Raw genomic sequence first — 16100 nt, 5'->3', positions numbered from 1 at the left:
TTAGTTAGTGAAGTAGTTAAGTTGGATGAAATACAATAAATAAGGGTATAATAGTGGAAAAAATAATAATAAATGCTGCATTGGTATTGTAAAGTGACAATTATTTTGAGAAAAAGAAAAAACGCTAAAGACACAATAATTGTGAGACGGAGGGAGTATAAAATTTTGCCAAAAAGTTTTGCAAGTTATTCATATTTCATATGTTAAAAGGCTTCATAAATATTTGACATGTCTGGAGTACGGGTTCAAACTCGCAATTATCTACTTTTTCAAGATTTAGTTTGTGTGGATTTCGTCGTTGTACTCTTTAGAAAGAAAAAAAAAACAGAAAATTTGGGTGAATCCGAGATTGATTTCTGGGTGAATCCGAGATTGCTGCATGTTGTTTGGTCTTGTGTTTGTTATGTACAATACTTACATTTTAACATATTGAACACACTCTAAGTGAGGCTCGACAATGGCACACAAAACCTTAGTCCTGTGTTTATGGCTCCACTAACTGCAGAGAGAGATAAAAGGAGTGTGTTCATGACGAAGTTGCGCATCAAGGACTAGTCAACAAATCATGTTGTGGAAGAGGAAACTCAGAGCCGAACATGGTATGCCACATTTTTCTCAACAAAGGAAACTCACGCGTTACCTGTGAAACTAACCCAACACCATAGTTAACGTCGTTTGACTAACATGCATAGTTTTTGCTATAAATACTCAATTTGCACACCGTAGAGAGAACATCCAACCAACCAAACAAGCTTTATTTCACATTTTTTTTATCCCTTTACGCTTCTGCCTTTTATATGTATCTATTTATTTATGGATTTCTTAGTTAATGTCAAAAAAGCCTCAAAACAATTGCACCAAACGCTCCACTGTAGAGTTAGGAAAACCACAATTGATGGACAAAGTTTCTCCTTCAATGTTAATCGTTTGAAGAAAAGGAAATCATAATCGAGGATATCAACCAAACCTCAACTAAACTCTTGCTCCATCAACACCAACAAAGAGAAAAAGGACAAATTTGTAATTTTGGGTTCTTTTGATCCTGACATACGACATTAACTTGTACGACAAAGTAGCTTTCAAGCGTCAAAGGTGGGAAGATCAAATCCATATCTTGAGAGACTCGAATTACGATTAGTTAAAAAGTGAAAAAAATACCACTACCTTATAAAAAGAACCTGTCTATTCATTTATATCCAAATTACATTTAAAACTGACTTTTTTTACTAAACATCTAAAAATAAATTGAATTTGGTGCATGATTTTAATGCATTCAATGGCTTTTTATGGTTTGAAATGATTTTTTCGGGATACCTCATATAGTAAAAATCTGGTAATAAAAAAAAACTGATTATTGTCATCTTGTAAGTGCACTCCAGTTGGTGGTTGCATGAAAGTTGGTGTAATATTTTTTGTTTTGACAGTTAAATGTGTGACTAGTCATAAAACTATTTGACAAAAAAATCTGATTATTATATATATATATATATATATATTTTGCGAAGATTATTATATCATTATCAACAATAAGATTGCTTAATAAATTTTGCTGATTGAAAAAAAACAATAAGATAAATAACCCACAATAATATGATTAAATTGAATGCTATTATTAAAAAGTTTTATCTTGACATTTTATAAAAAAGTTGTGTTTTGGTAAAATATTAGGACTGAGATTTTCTGCTGTAGTGACATCACACAGTATAAGATATTAAAAATGTCGGAGAATACCTGGTATTTGAGTTTTTAGCATTAACACGATTAAATCTTCTTTTTTCCTAGCCGATTCTTCCCTTCCTTCTCTTATCACTCCCCAGGTTTAGCTCCCGACTGGAGGGAGAGGGGCAAGACATTAGGGATAGCTGATTTCGTCTCCAGTAATGGATGGATAAGGTGGTAGTGCAAAATTTCGGAGTAGCCGTAATGGAAGAACTTTTAGCTTTGTTGTCCGGCCCTCTTCACCGATCTCCTAGCCCTACAAATCAAACATCTCCGGGCATCTGGTTTCAAAGAGAGATTGGTTAGTCGCCTTCTGTTCATTCTTACCCCTTACTACCGGACCCCATTGGTTAAGTTGGGGCAGAAATAGCTATCGGTCTACGATCACAGGCCGGGCCGACCCTCCTTCATTCTAGTTCATCATCCAGGAATTTCTTTAGAATCTTTGCCTTCCTTACCAGGAATTGGATTCGAACCAAGTATAAGATATTAAAAATGTTGGAGAATACCCGGTATTTGAGTTTTTAGAATCTGCCATAGTGACATCACACAGTTTGCAATTATAACCTTATCAAATTCATCCAATGGTTGACATAAAAGCCGTGTTGTTGTTTACAACACTGAATCCATTTCCAAAATATTTAAAGTTTGAAATCAAGTACATATAAATTATTCGATGAAGATCGAACGATACAAATTCTATATTTAAATTTAAATTTTTCTTAAATATAAGTTTCAAACTTAAAATCTAGATCATCTAATCTTAATTAAACGATTTAGACGTGACTAGCCGCTCGCCGCCGTCACAATAGCAGCCACCAACCAGTACACAAACCCGGTCCATTTATCATTACATGTTCATTAATGCATTATTACCCGAAATAACGAATGAAATCATGTACCCTTCCCCTAAAAAAAAAAAGAATAAAGTCATGTGAGAGTAGTACATAATTTCTACAATTTGACTTTTCTTCTGTAAAATAAAATTAAAAATAGTTTCAATAATTCATTTTACTACGAAACATCACAGCAGTAGAATTGACGGTGATGATATAATATCTTTCTCTGTTTCTTCCGTAGTAAGGCAATAAGGTAAAATTGTGATTCATTTCAGTGGACGCGAGAAAGAGAAACACACACACGCACACACATTGACACCTCACACACAACGCAGCAGAATATTATCGATAGATAAACAAAACAAAACGTGACGTTGCGGTGGGTATTACAGAAACAAAACAAAACAAAAAACCGCAGCACCAACTTCTTCTTCTCTTCTCTTCTTCTCATTCCGCCGTATTCACTTTTTTTCTCACTTTTAACACTTTTCGCCATTACTGCTATGTAACTCTCTCTCTCTCTCTCTCTCTCTCTCTCTGAATTAACTGTCAATTTTCTTTCTCTCTCTCTGAAACGAAGGAGTGAGAATTAGGTTTCTTATTGTTGCTGTTGCTGAAGTCGTCGCTGAAGAACAACAATGGAGTCTCCTGAATCTTCTTACGTGTCATCTCCAGAAGGACCGAGGAAGCACGCTTCTTCACCTCCTCCTGATTCACCTTCACAAGGTATATCTATCTCTTCCGATCTGATCTGTTTTCTCTCTCTGTAATGTACATAGGTCAACGTTTTCATTCTCAACCCTAATTCTTTACAATGCTCGCGCGCTACTTCTTATATTTTAGATTTTAATATTTTTTTTTTTTATTATATGAGTAGAAACGTTATCCTGTTATGCCGATGTGATTTTTGTTTCTTTCTTTGAGTTTTATTTATTACTTTAATTTTACTGTATGATTAACATTATGATTTTGTAGTGAAGTAATTCTTCTGAATCTATACGTTTCTTCACTTCTTAATTTTACTATACTAGTCGTGAGCCAAATTAATTGATGTGAAGGAAAATATACTCAGTTTTTTTTTTTATAATTTTTTTTTATCCTGTTTCTTACGGCGTGTTTGTTTTTTCTGTTGAGTTTGGCCATAAGCATTGATTTGTGTTCATAATTTTCAACGTGTAACCAAACAGGGACTTAGGTTTAATGGAGAAGATTTTATTTTGTGAAAGATTGGAGTTAATTTGGATTTGACTAAATCTAAGCTATGTTTTACTATATTGTTACCAAATTAGAATTGAAATTAATAATGTAATTAAAATTTCACTGCAACTTTTATCTTTGATGGAAAGTTTTTAAGGTTTAATCCCGTATGGTATTTATTTAGCGCATGTTTGGTATCACAGTGAGTTGACGGGAATCACGGCGAGCCACGTGCACACACTTAGAGTTGGGTGTGAAAAGTTCAGAGTTATTTGTCTTGCGATTTTATTTTTCGTAGTGGATATTGAAGGGAAGAATAATCGGTTTTCGTAATATGCACTAAAATTGTTATTAAATATAAAATATGGAAAAGAGAATTATGCTATAGAATTCTTGTTTGAAATTATCAAATTTGGACGTTTATTAAGCTTTTGTGTTAGTGAGAGGCAGAACAACCTTCACACTTCACACATTTGTGTGATTAATTTAGGACTTTGTCGTTTTCTTGCTTGCTAGGACAGTTATTCGATGTATGAACTCTGCATTTGTTTTGTTTTGTTTTATGGGTACAAAAGTACGTTGTTCCTGGAAAATGCAGTGATATAATTTTAAGAATGTTTTTTTAGGCAATTTTCAGAATGCTTTTGTAAAACTATGAAATTTAAATTGATTTATTTTACCAACTACACCGATTATCCATGTTGTTAAATAATTGGTACAGCGCCGCTATACCGCTATTATGTATCGGGATTTCAAGCAACCGCGACGAAATCCCATACGGTATTGTGATCTTGCTACCGCTGCAATAGCCGTGGATTTTTGCATATCGGAGATAGCGGTTATTGCTTACATAGCGGAAGTTATTGTTTTTAATATTTTTTTTCTCCAATGGACATTAAAACTATCATGTGAGCTGCACATGGCATATTTTTAAAAACATTAAAAATTAAATAATGCTGAATCGGTGATGAGATGGGGGTCGTATGTAACCCCAAGACCTAGGTAAAGTGAAAACCTCTCGATCACTAAAACTCTTTTGCCTCTCCACTTTCTCTCTTCACTTCATACTTCATCATGCTTTATTAGTTGTTTGAACTACTGAAATTTTAAGTTTTATGTCGGTCACTTTTTTAATTTCTGTTTATTTGTGCACATCATGCTTTATTTTATGTATAATTCTTTATTTCAACTGCTTTGTGGCTTTCTCTATTTGCCTGCTACACTATCCGCTATTTCCCATAGCGGATTTTTGGTGATCCGATATTTTCCACGATCCGCTATTAATAACACTACTGATTATTTTTTTTATATATTTGATTCTTTGTGATCATTTTTACATAATGTTCACTTTCAGATTCCGTAGAAAAGCCAACGTATGTTAGGTTTCTGGTATCAAACTCTGCTGCTGGTTCTGTTATTGGAAAGGGTGGTTCAACTATCACTGATTTTCAGTCACAATCTGGAGCACGAATCCAGTTGTCACGCAATAATGAATTCTTCCCTGGAACCACTGATCGGATTATCATGGTATCTGGTGCAATCAATGAAGTACTAAGAGCTGTAGAGCTCATTCTTTCAAAGTTGCTCAGTGAGGTAATAACCATGATATTGATTCAATTAGTTACTAGAATAAAAAATGTCTTGCATTGCGGGTCTCTGAGCTAAATTTGCTTTATATGATTAGCTTCACGGCGAGGATGACAATGATGTTGAGCCAAAAACCAAAGTGAGACTCATTGTTCCTAATGGTTCTTGTGGTGGAATAATTGGGAAGGGAGGTGCTACCATCAGGTACAATTCATTTTCTTTGTCAAGTTGTAGGGCTTACCCGTTTACCATATTTATGAAATTAGTACTGATCAAATTAGTTTTTGATAATTATGCCTTTTGATTTGTGTTTTGGGAATATGTTTTGATTTCAAGAGGTTGTCTCTTATATGAATGCTGGTTCTTCGGTGTCAGAGCTTTTATATCCCTATGGCCTATGCTTCCCCTGCAACTAAAAATAAGCATATGTTATTGTCAGGCCGGCTGTTATTTTTCATCGCATGATTTTTTTTTTTTTAATGTTATTCAGAGATGGGGGTAAAAAGCTTACCTTATGAATTTTTTGCCTTTGATCAGGTCATTCATTGAAGAATCTCAAGCTGGCATTAAAATATCTCCTCAAGATAATAGTTACTATGGACAAAATGATAGGATAGTAACAGTGACAGGAACTCTGGATGAGCAGATGCGTGGAATTGATTTAATTGTTTCTAAATTAGCTGAAGATCCTCATTATTCACATTCCATGAGTTCTCCATTTACATATTCTGGTCAGTGTCATTTATTTGTTCCACGGAATATCTCTTGTACATTTTTGTATTTCGCCAATACTTATATACTTTGGAGCACCTAATATGGACGAAGGCAGTAGTTTCTAATCTTCATAATGACTCTTCATTATCCTCCATTAGCCCTGTTTATGTATGGACCCCTGGGATTACAGTCTTCTTTCACCTTCGTTGCAGGAAGGAAGTAGATGGAGACATTACTTTAATTAGTATATCTTCCCAACATATTGTTAGTTTAGCTTGTTAAGTTCATGTACATTTATACTCTTTTGCTTTCTTTTTAATGAGCCGGGCCCATCTGAGTTTCTTCTGATTGTATTATTTACTTATACATCAGGGACAGTAATGGTAAGGAAATGTTCTTTTTACAAATTCAAATAGTATACTATTTCACAATATTTAATATATCCGTGTGTATCTCTGTGAAGGTAAAATATGATTAAGATGGTTTCATAATCCATTTGAGTAAAACCCGTGATTCATAGAATACATTTCGTTTTCACCAGATAAGGAATACTTACAAGAGAAGTTGAAAATGAGTTAAAATATCTTAATGTCATTTGAATTTTAGGAATAATAGGTGCAAGGTTAATACACCCATGTAACCGACCCCACTTAGTGAGAAAAGACCGGTTGTTGTTCTGAAAGAGTAATAGTGGTAAGGATCATACTCTTGGTGATAGTGTGATTTTGGTATTACGCTAAAAAGGTCGAGGCCCAATACTAATTATGGTAGTTTAATACAGCAATTTACTCATTTTTGGGAGCATTTATTTTTAAAATATGAGGGTATTGTCTATTTTTATGGTAGTAAAGTGATGGTTATGTAGATTTATCATGTTTTGTCTTGTATGGATAACTTCGTGAGTTTGATGCTAAGTACAACTTTTTAACATGCATTTTAGGTGCTTATGTCTCGGGTTATCAGGGTGTTCCATATACATATGTGCTTCCATCTGTTGCACCACCAGCATACAACGGAGTGAATTACAGACCTAATGGTACTGGAGCAAAGTTCCAGAACAGCAAGGTTTTCCTCATTCCATCAATTTAATCTTGTTAATGGTTTCTAATGTTTCAAGTTGCCAAGCTTTCAAACACACACACACGCACTCAAATCGAATGTTGATTAAAGCTATACCTTAGTCATTGCTACTTAATAAATATATCGTACTTGTAATTGTGATTGAGAGTATGTTGTTTTATGTCACTGCAGTTTATTTTTTATTCTAAAGGGGAATGTAGAGACAGGGAAATGATTCTAGAAAACAAAATGTGGCATTCAAAATGAATATGTTTTGTTGTTGTAGTGTTCACAGAACTTCATATGGTGTTTTTATATAATAGTGCAATATCTAATTAGCTAAAAGGGTGCCAGTTTGTGTTTTTGGCACATGCCTGTTCGTCACTAATAATTTCTGACATGAATGGATGCTAACATGTTGGATGATTGGAAGGAAAGGTGATGCATAGATACGATGGTTTTTAAGGAATCAAACCTTTGAAATATTTGCATAATACATACAGTCTCAAAGTTTTTTTTTATATAGTTTCTTCATTCACCTTGTAATGTTGCTTGCCCTAACACTAACAAATAATTTTTAAATTGGTGTAACTTTTGTTGTCTTCCAGGAGGATCGAAGCAACTCAATGACCATTGGTGTTGCAGATGAGCATATAGGATTGGTTGTTGGTCGCGGTGGAAGGAATATATCGGATATTAGTCAGGTCAGGTTTACCAATGCCTAATGGTTTTGCATGGTATAATGTGATTGCTTATATAATAAACTAACTTGACTAATTTTTTCCCTTTCAGACTAGTGGAGCAAAGATAAAGATATCAGACAGAGGCGATTACATATCTGGAACAACTGATAGGTTAGTTTTGTTCACTTGCATTTTTCCTTCCCTTATCCCTCAAGTATAACGAAAGCCAGCAATCAAATTCTTTGCATAATTTATTTGATAGCAGATGTTTTACGGGTGTTTCTATTTCCTTGTTATACAGGAAAGTTACCATAACAGGATCGCAGAGAGCAATTCGTACGGCTGAATCTATGATACTGCAGAAGGTTGCTTATGCTACCGAGAGAGTGGAGTAGTAATTTGCAAGTTCACTTGTCTACTGTTAGATTCTTGGTGAACCTGCTTGCGCTGCTCATACATTTGCTGAATTTTGGGATTTGTTTACATAAAATTATCTGTCACTTAATATACTTTTGGAGATCTTTATTGTAGTGGGAGAGGGCAGGTTTTTTTCTTTCTCGAACTTAGACCGTTTTTACAGGATTTCTTCTCAAACCCATTCAAAAGATAAGATCTATTGGAAAGGGCTTTCGTGCTTTTCCAAATGTAGTATTTAGAACTATATTCTTTTGTTGTAAGTCAACAGTTGCTAATATCATATATAGAGTGGACAATCCTTTTGCTATCCTGGCAGCAGTTGACTCATATCTTCAATTACTGGCCTGAGATAGGATCTGAGAGAGAGTTATTTATTTGCAGTGATAGCAATTGGGAATTAAGAATTCACTTGTGGGTTGTCAGAACCCTACACCTTCAAGTTGTGATGTGTGTGCATGTTATTTCATGTTTATTGGCTGTCATTATTCGGCATCCGTTGAATTTACTACCATTTTGTATTTGATTTGATTAATCTGATGGCTTGATCAATGGTTAGAAGTGTGGTGTCTTGTCTTGATACTTCAGATCAAATAGAATCAAAACAATAAAAGCTTGTCAAGTTTTCTTTATGAGTTCGGTGATAAAATCATCATCACGATTATTATTTCTAAAAATGAAGTTCCAACATTGTTTACATGAGTAGATGATATGAAAGTGAAACTTATTTTTCGCGTTAACAGTTTATCTAGATTGACGTGGTTGTGTTGGCTTCAAAAGTTCTAGCATCTTTGACAGGTGTAGTTGTAAAGTTATGTTGTTTGTTCAAGTCTATTCACGCATCGTAAAGGTATAACTATAAGCACGCGGATTGAAGCTTTTTGAAAGCGGTGGTCGAACTTAATTTGGTTACGTCAGTATTGACATCTGCTTGGTCTCACATTCAGTGGAGTAGTGGACCGAACCTTGTTTGGTACGTCAGGATTGAGATATGTTTGGTCTCACATTCATAGTGGATCTGCTACCTACCTGTCTGATTAGTCAAATACTCAAATGAACTTTTTGTCTTCAAGCAAACAAAGGATTAGAGTAGTTGTCTAATTAATTTCATTACTAGAAATGACACTTTTGAAGGGCAAAATTAAATGAGATATTAAGGACAAGAAAATGAACTTACAGAATCGGGATTTAAGGATTTTCATCATAGAAAAATGATACGCGTTTAGTAGCATATGCATGTCTGTATGATGGTAAGAATTTGTCAAACAAGCAAGTAATAAAAGCGCACGAAGCAATCTCCTTTTCAAAGCCATAAGTAACCAACAGAGGTAAATCTTGTTCACATCATATGAATTATGATGATGTACGGAGTTGTACCATTTTAAGAATATTTAAGCGACTTTACATATGAATGAGTCTAGTTTTGAAGTGTCTTTAGTCAATACTAGTACTTATTTTATGATATTTACATTATTAAAATAGTTTATTTATCAACTTTTGATTATTTTCTTTAGTTAATGTTGTAATATATGAAAACAAAACGTAATTTTATAGAGAAATTTTAATATGGATCACTTTCATAAATGGTCTACCTGAAATTATTATTTAAAGAGTATCTAAAATTTTAATGACATAGACATCCTCTTTTAATAATTGATGTTAGTGATTCTTCTCATTTTTATGATTGAAATAATAGCTTAATTGATATTTGTTTGATTAAAACAACGAAAAATAAATATGTAGAAAAATAAATACGTAGTTTGCATTAAACCGACATCAATCAAGTAATCGTTTTAGCTGTAAATATGAAAAATATTATGAGTTTTTATTTCTAAATTGTATCGTTGCTGAAATTTTGATAATTTTTAGGGCTGGTCCACGGTGGACAACTTCGAAGAACTCACTTGATTTTATATACTTTTTTTATATCTTATGCTTTTATATACTTAATTCATATTTAAATGGAAGACTTTTTTTTTAGAACATTTAAATGGAAGACTATATTTATTAACATGAACTATTTGCAAGATTTTGTTAGGACCATGTCAACGTCAATGCTTGACTCGACTTTGAGAAAAATAAGATTAAAAAGAGGTAAAAATAAAAGGAAAAGCAACTCATTAACCCCAATGATAGTACAATAATATTCTTTTATTAAAGTTATCATGCTTTACAACATCACGTTCAATAATTATACACATAAATTTTTTAGTAACCTATACCATGCATGAAGCAAAATGACCACGAAATCACAATGCAAATTATTATTATCGGAGATAACATATATGATATCTGAAGAAGATTGAATAATGTTATTAGGTAGCTAAATGCAAGAGCTTGATACGTTTAAGGGATGTACTCATTTCCTCCTCCACCAGAACCATATCCTGAACCATAGCCAGAACCACTGCCACTGCCATAACCTCCATTGCCACCACCTCCTCCGCCTCCTCCACCACCACCACCTCCTCCTCCTCCACCACCACCTCTTCCACTTCCTCCACCATATCCACCTCCTTCACCATAACCATAACCAGAACCAGAACCATAGCCTGAGCCACCAGAACCACCGCCACCACCTCTACCACCTCCTCCTCCACCACCACCACCTTCACCTTTCCCACCACCAGACCCATATCCAGACCCGTATCCCGATCCATATCCAGAGCCAGACCCTGCGCCACCATTCCCACCACCACCTCCGCCACCTCCTCCTCTACCACCACCACCTCCACCTCCTCCTAATGATCCTCCACCATATCCTTCGCCACCACCAGAACCATACCCCGAACCTCGTCCTCCTAGGCGGCCACCACCACCTCCTCCTCCTCCCCCTTCACCACCGCCACCACCACCTCCTCTGCCACCACCAAGTAACCTAGCAGCACATGCTAGGTCTACAATGAACAAAACAATGAAAACAGCCCCTATGAACTTGGAGCTTGCCATGGATACCCTTTTTTTTTATGAAAAAAATAGTAGTAACTCAATGTACTATATGATAAAATAATGTGATGATATGAATATTGAATATGATTTCTCTATATACTAAAGCTCGAGGAGTGAGGACAATAAGAATAATGTATGTTGCAATTGTACTTGGTTGCATAAAGTGTGAGGTGAGGGGCCTTATTTATACACATTGTAAAGGTTGTTCTAGTAAGTTCCTTTTCATATATATTAGTATAATTTTGTTTTTTGAGAGAATATATATTAGTATAATTATACACCTAACCCGTTACTATTGTATGTTCATATAACAACAAATTTGAAGAAACGTGTTTCGGGGGATTTCTTTAGTGGTGGTGTCAATGCATGTAGATAGTGGGATATTTGGTGTGTGGGAATCTCTTCCTTTCTTCTTTTATCCCTGTGCAATTCCTAGCTATAGACTGACATAACCTTAGTTCCACTTTTGACTTAACTCCTAATCTTATAATGATAATAGAAAAATAATAAATGGAACCAATAAGCCGCGTCCTCTTTTGTCAACCTGTTCACATACACATATATGTATGAATGTTAATGTGTAAGCACACAAATTAAGTGCACATTTGCAGATTAGCACTATAGTGAAATACGATTGCATTTTCATATTATCATATACAAATATATAGATAAGGTGGTTTGACTTCTAAATATTTTTCTTCATCAATAAACACATGGTATATTTTAGTAACTAAAATATTTATTTACGAGATATGTCATTTGAACAACTATTTTTTGAAATAACTTGTGGGACAATCAAAATATACAAATAAATATAAATATTAATACAAAAATCAAAATAACAACGAGAGTAAAAACACAATGTTAGTATGAGAGAGAAAATTGTTCTAAAATTAATCATAAAATAGTTGTCCAAATATCATTTCTCTTTATTTATAAGCGGTGACTTATACTTATTTGAATCTGCATGATATGGATTGGATATGTGCTCAATCCAACACAAGAGCTAGTCTTCTTTGGTCACAAGTCAATCTAATTGAAAGTTAAAGCCTCTCTATCAAGCCTCACCGTAAGTAGAGACAACTGTCGAGAAGATGGGCGGGGACAAGGGCAAATATACAGAAGGCGTTAATTTGTTATAGTCTTGACCATTAAGTGCCCCGCTTCTGAGAATCTCTCCAAGATCACTATATAAACTAGCAGAAAGACAGACACACATTCTATTTATTGCGGTAACATATGTAAATTATGCGTCCGCCTTTCTGCTGTATTTGTTGCGCTAAGCGTGTAAATTATGAAAGTCATTTTATATGAAATTTTTTTATTTTGAATAACATTATAATTATTTTTATTTTGAATAACATTATAATTATAAATATTTGTGAATTTCAAATTGTAATAAACCCAACAAACCAAGTTTATATTTTTCAATAAAATCAATAATATAACAAATATAGTATAAATTCTTATCTTTTTTAATAACACCAACAATATAATATTATTATAGAAAAATTTATTTAAAGATATAATTGGAATAATAAAATAGCCGTCACAAAATCTCATATTTCACTTCTCATGTGAAACTCTTAATTAACACCTCCTTCGTAACCAAGATTATGAAGTGTGACCCGAATGACCTGACGGAACCTAACATCACATGTCTCTACAGATTTTATATAGACTCTAACGCAACTCTTTATCAAAACTTACTTGTAAGTTGATGACTTCTCCCATTTGTAAATACTTGTTAACAATTAGATCTGCGTATCAATTAGCCGATTCGTGTACAAAAATTCTTTTTAGAACAACAGATAGCATATGCACCACAAACACCCACTATGTTAACCTACCCAAGATATGTGAAATATTCCTAGCCTCTACCTCCAAATCTAGTCAACAATCGATCTTTCGGTGGGATTTTTGTTTTTCTACTTTCTTCAAATGTACTCTTTACAGTGACAAATGGCAGTATACAATATAATTTCAGCGGCTTCTTGTATCGCACTATGCTTTTAATCATTATAAGTTTGAATTATACGATCGATCTATGAGTTAGGATCCATTTCTAATAAATAAATAACTTCATTTAGAGAATGCTATACATAATTGAAGTTTATTTTCTTTAATTTTTTTTAAAAAACTTGTTTATATTGACGAGACCTATTTTGTGGTGCAATCTACTATCTTGTTTTATGTCTATCTTTTTGTAAATAAAATCTTCGGTGCCTTTTAAAAACTATAGAGGATTTCAACTCCAATATTAAATTTAACTTCTTAAAACTTCATACAGTTCAACTTTTATAAATAATTAATGTTAGATTTTATTTTCTTCATTGCCGTTTCATTAATTATAAGTAAACATTATTGTGAATTTATTTTACTTATTGATTAAGTTTAATATATTAATTTTTAAAATATATTTTATTTCTTCTTTTTATTTGACCCCTCGTAAAAATTGTTAGCTTCATCGTTGAGGGAAAAAAAAATATCTAAGCAAATTTAAAATAATTTCTATTATTAATCATATTTAATTTGAATTATAATAATTTTAGTTTTATTTGTCAAAAAATAAGAATTTTAGTTTTATTTTAATCGAGTAATATACATTGTAAGACAAGTTTTATTTTAATCGAGTAATATACATTGTAAGACTCTTATTTTCTAAATTTGAAATGAAATAGACATTTCTATTAGTAAGGTTGTGAGTGAGCAATGCCTCATGAGTGAGCAATGCCTCATCTTTGATTTGTGGGTTAAAAATTTAATTGATTTTATCAATGATATTCTTATCATTGTTGGGTCTCCCTTAACTTATCATTCATTCATATTCATGATCATTCATGATTGTGGCACATTCTTTATTTTCTCAACTTAATCCTTATAAAACCGGTTTTTAAGGTGGGGGTTGTCTCCTCTATATAAACTCTTATCAAGAGTCTTATCTATCCGATGTGGAACTTGAGTTTGGTGCGTGAATCAGTAGGTGGCCCTTGAATTCGACAAGCTTTGATACCACATGTTGAAATTTAGGGCTTAGGGCCTAATTCATCCATCCTTACAAAACCGGCTTTTAAGGTGAGGATTGTCTCCTTTATATAAACTCTTATCAAGAGTCTTATCTATCCGATGTGGGACTTAGGTTTTTCCCAATAAGTTGGTTAAACCATTCATTTACATTGAACTTAAAAAAAAATGTTATCTATTTTTCATTTTGAACTCCACGATCATTTTTTTGCACTACTAATTTAGAAACTCAAGAAGTAAAATATTTGAACCTTTACACTAGAGTTCTAGATAAAAATAACATTAATAACTAATGTATTGGATTAAGAGTTTAGAGTGTGCTGTCCTCGTGAGCTTAGCTTAGTTGGTATGGACAATGCATAAAAATATACAAGGTTTGAGGTTCGAACCCTGGGCACCACCAAAAAAAGAGTTTAGAGTGTGCTCGTGCTTAATTTCTCAACTAATATACAAGTTAATGCCTTTTGCTACACCTATCAACTCTTGTAGATCTCTAATGTTTCAGATTCGATTATCTTCGGTGTTAATTTAGTGCTTAATTTCTCAACTAATATACAAGTTAATGCCTTTTGCTACACCTATCAACTCTTGTAGATCTCTAATGTCTCAGATTCGATTATCTTCGGTGTTAATTTAGAATCTTAGATAGACTAATTTAGAGGAACCTCATATTTTTAAAATTTTTATTCTGAGATAGTCGCTTAATTTTGCTTAGGGGATATATGTATTTCGTGGAGTAACTACTAGTAAGAAATCATAAAACGTACGGTACTTACCCGTTAGTGGACATGTCTGTCTCCCACTCACTAGATTTTATGTCAATATACTTTGCTATACGTGTCACCAAGTGTAGACTTGTCTGTCTCCCACTCACATGGATTAACCCTTCAAGGGAGAAACACTTGTGTGGACCAGGACCAAGAATTTTGGTTTGGTCACACACAAAGAGAGAAGAGAGAAGAGAGAGAAGAGAGAAGAGAGAGAAAATGGAGAAGAGAGAAGAGAAGAGAGAGAAGACAAATTCTTGTGTGTGTGACCAAACCAAAATTCTTGGTCCTGATCCACACAAGATTTTCTCCCCTTCAAGGTTTGATTCCATATGGTGTAGACTTGAAACATATGAGTATGTTTTCTTTTTAGTTCTGAGTTTTCAATTCTTCCTATCCGCTAACAATTTATATGTGGAGTCAGTTTATACAAAATTTTGTTCTAATTTTAATTGGATCATCGGTCAGTGAAACGACGTGATTACTCCTTCGTATTAGTTGGTTAAATATCTAGTTTCCAAAAATAAATAGATTAATACATGGATTAATTTCTAAAATATTGCACCATTTGACTAAATTAGGAGATGTTAACACAAACAACTCGAGTATTTTAAAAGACTTTGAGTCATGAGAGAGGAACCATTGTGTACAAATGAGCAAATTTAATTAGAAAAAATCAATAATTTCACTGTTAAATGTTTAGATGTTTGGTAAATCACGACCATATATATTTTTGGTGCAAAATTTGATAAATCATATGTCATTTCTATTATAATCAATCATACAAAACTCATAAACTAGGGAAAGTAGCTTCATTCAAAAATCAATTTCAATAAGAATAAGTTATTTTCCAATCAAAAATTACGTGGACGAACGTTTGAAGGTTTTCCACGTGGAACCAAACTAACACCTCATTTTCTTTTTATATTTTTTCCTATCACATCATTGTATTATCATATATATATATATATATATATATATATATATATATATATATATATATTATATCACTCTATTTTTCTTAGTTTCAAGGTATTTAAATCCACATGAGATGTCCACAAAACATTTTTTATATACAATGAGACATTGTTTACTTTTCTTCTTCCCATGCAAAATATGAAGATATCCAAACTATACACAAGGTGTAT

General features: G+C 33.3%; 2 protein-coding genes across 4 annotated transcripts; one reads left to right on the top strand and one right to left on the bottom strand.

The window, feature by feature from the left end:
• Window positions 1-2840: 2840 nt before the first annotated feature.
• BTR1L (binding to TOMV RNA 1L (long form)) lies at window positions 2841-8522 on the top strand. 3 transcript variants are annotated; one of them, XM_085739102.1, is made up of 9 exons: window positions 2841-2937; window positions 3139-3284; window positions 5110-5348; window positions 5440-5546; window positions 5880-6073; window positions 6997-7121; window positions 7724-7819; window positions 7908-7969; window positions 8100-8522. In XM_085739102.1, exons 2-9 carry the CDS (start codon window positions 3197-3199, stop codon window positions 8191-8193), a joined length of 1005 nt encoding a protein of 334 aa, XP_085595228.1. In that variant the 5' UTR covers window positions 2841-2937; window positions 3139-3196; the 3' UTR covers window positions 8194-8522. The 3 variants fall into 3 exon arrangements, with proteins under 3 accessions (XP_085595228.1, XP_085595226.1, XP_085595220.1); XM_085739100.1 differs by lacking the exon at window positions 2841-2937 and adding an exon at window positions 2944-3015; XM_085739094.1 differs by lacking the exon at window positions 2841-2937 and having other exon boundaries at window positions 2944-3284.
• Window positions 8523-10345: 1823 nt separating this feature from the next.
• LOC146957801 (uncharacterized) lies at window positions 10346-11317 on the bottom strand. The gene has a single exon (XM_085739081.1). The coding sequence runs from the start codon at window positions 11159-11161 to the stop codon at window positions 10559-10561; it is 603 nt and encodes a 200-aa protein (XP_085595207.1). The 5' UTR covers window positions 11162-11317; the 3' UTR covers window positions 10346-10558.
• Window positions 11318-16100: the final 4783 nt, after the last annotated feature.

Source organism: Medicago sativa, chromosome 1 (assembly GCF_051527215.1).
Source record: "Medicago sativa cultivar Bolivia chromosome 1, Bolivia_mono, whole genome shotgun sequence".
In the NCBI taxonomy this organism is placed as follows: domain Eukaryota; kingdom Viridiplantae; phylum Streptophyta; class Magnoliopsida; order Fabales; family Fabaceae; genus Medicago; species Medicago sativa.
The sequence above is the reverse complement of the archived record's forward strand: the minus strand, read 5'-3'. Positions and strand labels throughout refer to the sequence as shown.